The sequence below is a fragment of the Phocoena phocoena genome, chromosome 1, assembly GCF_963924675.1.
Source record: "Phocoena phocoena chromosome 1, mPhoPho1.1, whole genome shotgun sequence".
Taxonomy (NCBI): Eukaryota; Metazoa; Chordata; class Mammalia; order Artiodactyla; family Phocoenidae; genus Phocoena; species Phocoena phocoena.
Window position 1 is genome coordinate 153967069 of NC_089219.1, and position 7780 is coordinate 153974848.

At 53.3% G+C, this 7780-nt stretch overlaps 1 protein-coding gene across 1 annotated transcript; it reads left to right on the forward strand.

The window, feature by feature from the left end:
• The first annotated feature begins 208 nt into the window (after positions 1–208).
• CHI3L1 (chitinase 3 like 1) lies at positions 209–6876 on the forward strand. Its single transcript, XM_065879436.1, is given in 12 exon segments — positions 209–233; positions 434–462; position 1154; positions 1388–1492; positions 1495–1588; positions 2103–2159; positions 2915–3065; positions 3804–3925; positions 4967–5090; positions 5680–5862; positions 6420–6536; positions 6736–6876. Coding segments are annotated over 12 exon segments (1149 nt in total).
• Positions 6877–7780: the final 904 nt, after the last annotated feature.

Sequence of the window (7780 nt, forward strand, 5' to 3'; positions counted from 1 at the left end):
CTTGGCCCCGCCACTTTCCAGCCTGCTAGTTCCTTCACTGACAGCTCAGTTCCTGTACATGGCATGGTTTGGGGTGCCGGAGAGTGGAGTGGGACAGGTATAAGAGGAAGTTGGACACCCAGGGAAGCGTCCTGTCTAGGCAGCTGGGCACCAGGAGCCTGAGGGCAAAGGAAGAGGCCATGCCGTGCCCCCCTCTGCTGCAGCCAGGATGGGTCTGAGGGTGGCTCAGACAGGTCTCTGGGTTGGCCACAGAGCTGCTCCGCAGAGGGGCTGGCCTCCTACCTGCTGTGGGAGGGGTAGCAGAGTCGGTGGGGAGAGAGAAGAGGAGGCTGGTGTGAGGAGGCCCTTGATTCCTTTATGGTGGGGGGGTGCAGGGAGCAGGGGGAAGGGCAGGAGGAACTTGCAGGGGGTCTCACCCTGGATTTCCCTTCAGGTTTTGTGGTCCTGGTGTTGCCCAGAGCTGTAAGTAACCCCTTTTAAGTCATGGGTGGTGGGGGTGTGGTGAGGGCTGTGTGGAAGGGACCTTGTCGCTGAGGTAGCGCTTTTCCAGTTTCTTCTGTGATTCAAATGGTTCAGAAATATTAGCATTTGTTAAACCAAGGTGATGAGTATATAGGTGTTGATTATACTATTCTCTACTTTTCTGTATATTTAAAATTTTTGAAAATTAAGAACTTTCAAAGGCTCAGGTTCAATGAAGGCTTCAACTAATCGCTTACTGGGAACAACTAACAGGAGACCAGTAGCAGCATGGATGAGTGATGCCCAGTTATTCCTCCACAGTCAAGAGGGCAGAAAAGGCCTACTTTGCAGCAGGAAAAATTAGAATGAGCAGGGAGGAGGAACTTCCGGGTCCATTGGGATATTGTGCCCCAGCTCGGGGGATGGACTGAAGGGGCCTGGGGGATGCCATTCTGGGTGGGTTACAAGTTAGGGGCACTCCCACAGGAAGGCAGAGAAGAGATGGGCCAGAGCCTCCCAGATCAAGGACTCCACCGAAGGTCCTGCAAGACTCTCGCCTGAAGGCCAGGGTCTTCTGATATGGCTGTCGGGTCCCTCTTCTCCTTCAAAGTCGCTGCCTCCAGGAAGCCTTCTTTACTTGTACCAAGTCCCATTTCATCTTCATTCATCGGCACCCTCTCACCCCATACAGTGTTCTGTTCTTAGTCTGCAGTATGTTTATCTACTATATTTGATCTTTTCTAAGCATTTTCAAAATAGACCTTGTTTTCATCAGACAGAGAACTCCCCTGAGCCAGCCCTTTGCATTTAGAATTCTAACTTTGCTCACAATTCTGCCCATCAACCCCGCCCCCCAAAACCCCATTAGTGCTCAGCTCAGGGCTCAGCCAGAGGGTCCCTGGCTCAATCTTGGCCTTCTCCTCAGGTGCTGCATACAAGCTGATCTGCTACTACACCAGCTGGTCCCAGTACCGGGAGGGCGATGGGAGCTGCTTCCCAGACGCCATTGACCCCTTCCTCTGTACCCACATCTCTACAGCTTTGCCAGCATAAGCAACAGTGCGATCGACACCTGGGAGTGGAATGATGTGACGCTCTATGACACACTGAACACACTCAAGAACAGGTTGGGCCACTGGCTGGCCAGGGAAGGAGGAAGATGGAGGGTTAGCAGGGCTGGTCTCAGGGCAGTGTACTCCTGCTCGAGAGGGTGGGCGAGGTCCCCAGTACTCACCTCTGGGTGGAGAACTGGAGGGCCTTGGCTTAAGTGGGAAGAAGTGATGAGGGCAGGTGTCAGGGTGTAGAAGAAGACCGTAGAAGAAGGCACAGCTGAGCTCCCCTGGGAACGGGACCCCTCTCCGTCCTCTGAGGGTGCCTCTCCACGGAGAAAGTGCTCATGACTCTATTTTGCCATATTCCCCACTGGAGGGAACAAATATGGGCAACATACCTCAGAGTAACTGCCACAAATGCTTAGAAAGTCTTAGAATACTGAATCTCAGGGTTGGAAGGACCTCAGAGGCCTGATTCAGCCTCCCACCCAAAGCTAGAAGCCTGATACAGCCTCCTAAATGTGGGGCCACCCCATGTCACAACAACTTCACTCAACCCCTGCCCTCCTGCCTCCCTGTGCCCCACAGGAATCCCAGCCTGAAGACCCTTCTATTTGTTGGAGGATGGAACTTTGGTTCTCAAAGGTAGGATGACTCATCCCCCAGAGGTTGATGGAATAGGAGGAGGCATAGCTTTCTCCTCATCCACTGGATGGGGGTCACAGGGACCCCAGACTGGTCAGGCACAGGGGTCTGAATGGTTGTCAGGAGCCTGCCTCATGTGCAACCACGAAATCAGAGCGCAGAGAGGGAAAGGAACTTGTCAAGAGTCACACAGCAAGGTGGCAGCCAATGCTCTTTTTACTACTTCTCAGACATGAAAACAAAGAAATTTGGGGCGGCGAGGGATACTGTCCTAAGGGCTGGAAGGAGAGAGATGGAATGAATGGGAAATTTGGGAGTGGAGACCCTGTGAGGGCATCCTGGAGTGGGTAGAATTGGAGGAGGCTTTAAAAAGGGGGCAAAGATGGCCATAGCAGCTCTCATTTACTGAGCTGTTACTATGTGTCAGGCATCCTATCCAACCATTATCACATGTAATCCTCATAATAGCACTGTGAGATGTTATATTTATGCCCATTTTACAGATGAGAAAACTGAGGCTCAGGTTATAACCTGCTCAAAGTGGCTTGGCTAGTAGGTGATAGAGCCAGGGATATCTGGCTCCAAAGCACATGGTCTTTCTAAGATAATAGGAGGTGGGTCCTGTCCCAACCATGCCCTCCTAGAGCTGTGTGGGTTCAGACTCCCAGCTCCACATGCCCCAGAGACCCTTCCAGAGGGCTAAGGCACCCAGCGTATTGGTACTGAGCCCTCTACTGGGGTGATTTCGGTTCTAGATTTTCCAAAATAGCCTCCAACACCTGGAGTCGCAGAACCTTCATCAAGTCGGTGCCACCATTTCTGCGGACCCATGGCTTTGATGGACTGGACCTAGCCTGGCTCAACCCCGGGCGGAGAAACAAGCAGCATCTCACCACTCTGATCAAGGTGCTGATTGGGTCAGGGAAAAGGGCAGGGAGGTAGGGAGCATCAGGGAGTGGGGAGGGCAGAAGCTGTCTTCAGAGATATTCTCCTGAGGCAGGCAAAGGGGGACTGAGGCCTCTTTGCTGCAGGGTCCTGAGATCTGGACCAGGGATAAGACAAACAAGCCTGTGTCCTGAGATCTCACACATCAAGGAAGACATCTTTTGACAACAGTGGGAGGTAGGGTGGGGTTCTAAGAGGCAGAGGTCACTAAGCGGAGAACCCATTCCTCACTGCCTGTATTCATTCCCAAACCAACACTGCCCACTCCCCAGCATGCACTGCATCAGAGGTACTCAGTTACCCCAGGGACAGAGTGATCATTTAAACAAACTGTTCATGGTACAATATAAATCACTTTAATTTTGTGTTCTCCTTTATAAGCTTGAACAAAGCACAGACCAACAGGTAAATATCTTCCAGCATCATCTGTGGACCAAGTGGGATCACTCTCTATCCTCATGGTCCCTCCAGGACAGAGAATAATTGAGTGTTGATGAGTATGCACGGGGTGTAGGGATGAGATTGGTCCAAACAGTTTTTTAGGAAAAAGATGGGTGAGTCTGAGGATGAGACCACTTTATCGTTCCCACTGAGCTCCAGTCAGGTTGGAGGTTACAGCAGACAGCGAAGGCCAATGACATGCTCAGAGATCTTTCGCCTCAAGGCTTGCTGTCACTCACCTGCCTCTCTCCCAACCAGGAAATGGAGGCTGAGTTTGCAAGGGAAGCCCAGGCAGGAGCAGAGCAACTCCTGCTCAGCGCGGCAGTGTCTGCTGGGAAGATTGCCATTGACAGAGGCTATGACATCGCCCAGATATCCCGGTGAATCTCCTTCCTGATGCACTCTGCCCTAGCACTCCATGTACAATCAGAAGACTGGGCTTCTAGTCCCAGTTTCTCCAAAGATGTGTGACCTTGAGCAGGTCACTTCCCCTCTGTGTGCCTCAGCCTCCCCATCTGTCAAACGGGGCATAACAATCCCTATCCTTCCTTTCCATTTGGGGTATCGCGCTGCTCAGTTGAGAAAGTCGTTATGAATGTATGTATTTGTGGAAAAGGAAGCAGGGAAAGTTATACAAACCAGCCAGTCACTAGTCTCTGGAGGGGCAAGGCAGCAGTCATGATACCTTTCACACATGCGGGTGACCCCCTCCCTTTCCCGTCCACCCCACCCCTCCTCCTCGCCCTGCCTCCTCACGTGTGAGAATGAGTGGTCCCCAGCCAAGCAGGCTGATCTCTCGGTGAGACAAAGGCATGGATCTTAGGAAATCCAAGAGTAAGAGACCAAGACTCTTCGCTCTGACTTTAGAATCTTCTTTAGGGTCTTAGGGAGTGTAGACTTGGTGCTTTAATTGATCACTTAGAGGGTGGGAATGAGGTGACTCTCAACCATTTGCCCCAAACACCTGAAGCTCATGTTCATGCAATCCACCTGCAGACCCTCCACCTTTGTGTGTGGAAACCTAACTTCCCACCAGCAGGAATCATAGGTTCAGGCCATTCTTTGGTCCCTCTCTCTCCCGACAAGGCTAGCTGTTGATGCCGCTTGTAATCTGCTTTCTCAAAGATGAATGTGGCTGGAGTGGAGGGGGTGACGTGTGTTGGAGGCCAGCTCCCAACTGTGTGCTGGGGGCGGATTGGAAGGACCCCATTCTTGCCTTGAATGCTCCTGTGGGACCCTGAGCCCACGTCCCAGTGTGGCACAAGGGAGGTGGTCCAGCAGCCTAGACAGCGGGTCACTGGGTTCTGCTGGGTTTGGGGTTAATGGCTTTTCTCATGGCTGCCTGTTTCTCCAGCTCACATCCTGCTAGGGTGGCGCGCTTTTTCAATTTTTCGCCTTGACCTGCATCCACTCTTCCACAGACACCTGCACTTCATCAGCCTTCTGACCTACGACTTTTATGGAGCGTAGCGCCAGACCATAGCACATAACAGCCCCCTATTCCGAGGCCAGGAAGATACAAGTTCTGACAGATTCAGCAATTCTGTGAGTGTCCCAAAGGAGGGAGGGCTGAGAGGGGGCCACAGACATGCCACTTGCCAGAGCTCAGACACCAACCTCTCCACTCCTCAGTAATCCTGCAAGGGAGGGGTTATAGGGCCCACCTCACAGATGAGGAAACTGAGGCCCAAAGTTTATGCGTTCTCCACAGCTCTGGGAACTGGGGAGGTGATGCGTCCATAAAGAGTCAGGACGTCTCCTGATGGGCCTGTAGGGTGGACCTAGTGAAGGCAGAGGGCAGACTGAAGAGAGCACAGAGAAGGCTGGGGGCTGAGAGGGCAAGAGTCTAGTCTAGACCTGCCATTGTTTGCTGTGTAACCTGGGCCAATCACCAGAGTTCTGCAACTATCGAACAGTAATAATCCCTTCCTATACCTAAGAGGATTTTTTTCAAGACTGAAATTACACAATGCTTTTCAGACTGACATTATAGGTTCCCAGAAGGAAGGGAATTCCAGACGCATCTAGACCTGGAACTCCACCTTTCAAGGCAGCAGTGGGAACTGCACAACCTTTCCCCTCCTAGACCACCAGCATCTAACTGCTCAAACTGTCCTGCCCTACCCACCCACAGGACTACGCTGTGAGCTATGTGTTGAGGCTGGGGGCCCAGGCCAATAAGCTGGTGATGGGTATCCCCACTTTTGGGAGGAGCTTCACCCTGGCCTCTTCCAAGACAGATGTGGGAGCCCCAACCTCAGGGCCAGGAATACCAGGCCGGTTCACCAAGGAGAAAGGGACCCTCGCCTACTATGAGGTATGAGCTGGGGAGAAGGTAAGATTTCCCGGGGCACCCGTAGCCCCCGGGGAAGGTGAGCCTCCCACCCCACCCACACTTTACTCCTTTGGAAATTTTAAAAAATGTTCCAGCAGACCTAGCACTCTGGAGAAGAGGGAGGAGGAGGCCAGGCACATCCTGTCTGCAACCCCTCTGGCCACCAAGTTTGGGCCTTCCTTCTAGCCCAGGAAAAAGCAATGGCCAAGAGGTAGGTTCTTTTGTTTCGGCCCATCCTCTGCTGCTCTGTGCTGCCTTGGGCCGGTCCTCAGTGTCAAAGCACTATTTCCCACATCCCTGTTTAAGATGCAGGAAGCTAATCAGAGCCCCCATAATGCCCTCAGGTTATAGCAGCTACAGAATCCTGGGATCTTTGCATCTGTTTTAAGCAAAGTTGTGCGAAGCCTGCAGTCTCTAGGGGAAGATGTAGCCTGCAGGAAGAAGCAAGGGGCTGAGAGATTTGGGCTGTGGCGTCCCCCGGTGACCCGCAAAGTCTCAGCACAGCTCCCCACACCACGCCTGCCCTGTTCTCTGTTCAGATCTGTGACTTTCTCCGCGGAGCCACAGTCCATAGACTCCTTGGTCAGCAGGTCCCCTATGCCACTAAGGGCAACCAGTGGGTGGGGTATGACGACCAGGAGAGCATCAAAAACAAGGTACGTACCTAAGGCCACACCCCAAGTTGAAGAGGGGGAGGGAAGCCCCCTGCACTGAGGGTGGGGCTTGGCTACAGAGGTGTTTGGGGTCTCCGGTGTCTGCTTTTCTCTCCCACGGGGAGGTGTCCAGATAGCACGCCCCCCATAAGCACCCTGGCCCAGGGAACCCAGCCCTGCCTGCTCTGGGTCTCCAGAGCAGGTGCAGTACCTGAGGAACAGGCAGCTGGCTGGCGCCATGGTGTGGGCCCTGGACTTGGATGACTTTCAGGGCACCTTGTGCGGACAGAATCTGCACTTCCCTCTCACCAGTGCCATCAAGGATGCGCTTGCTGAGGTGTAGCCTTCGGTTCCTGGGCACACAGTGGGGCAGAGATCACTTGGCCCTGACTGGCTAGGAGCCTGATCACCTGCCCTGCTGGGTCCCCTGTTGAGCTTCAGTCTCCCTTCCTTGGGCCCATGCGGAGGGCCACAGCTCTGCCATCTGAGCTCAGCTCTGGTGGACAGGCAGGTACTCCAGGCCCCACACAAGGAGATTTCTTCAACTCCCTTACCCCCAGGCCTCTATGCCTAAGGACACCCTTTTGGCAAGCTGTACCACTGCAGAGTGAAATATCTTACAAGAAGCAGCAACCACGCTAATTATATCCTCTGCAAAGCCCAGCTTGAAACCTTTACTCAGGGACATAATCATGTCCCCACTCCACTTCCCTTTCCTGATTCTGCGGCTGCTCAGTAAAGCACTGGGGCCCGCCAGTTATTAGCGCCTGCTTCAGTCTATCTTTGCGGTCCCGCTGGACCCCCGGGGCTCACCTCCCCCGTCTCTTCTGGATTCCTCTCTCTCAGGCTTGGTAGTCCTGAGCTGCAGAAAATGAGACCACCCTGTCCTCTGCCGGGCCCCAAGAAGTCCCCAAAAGAGGCAAGCATCGCCAGACCCATCAGTCATGGACTTAACCCAAGAGGGCTGATGGGCTTCCAGATCTTAAAGTCATTGTCGTCCAGACTTCTCGATACAGTTCCTTGTTGAAAGAAGTCTTTTCTGTTTCCAGGGCTAGCAGGCACTAGGAAGGAAACGCTTTAACACCAACCCTTCATCTCCTCTCACCTCGGGGAGGTATAGGAGCCAACACAGGCTCAGGTTAGAGAGAGCCCTGACCCTGGACTCTCAGGGCTAGAAGGAGACACCTATGTTATCTCACATACCCTCCCTCCGTCCCAGGCCTAGAGTCTCTACAGGTCTTGAGAGC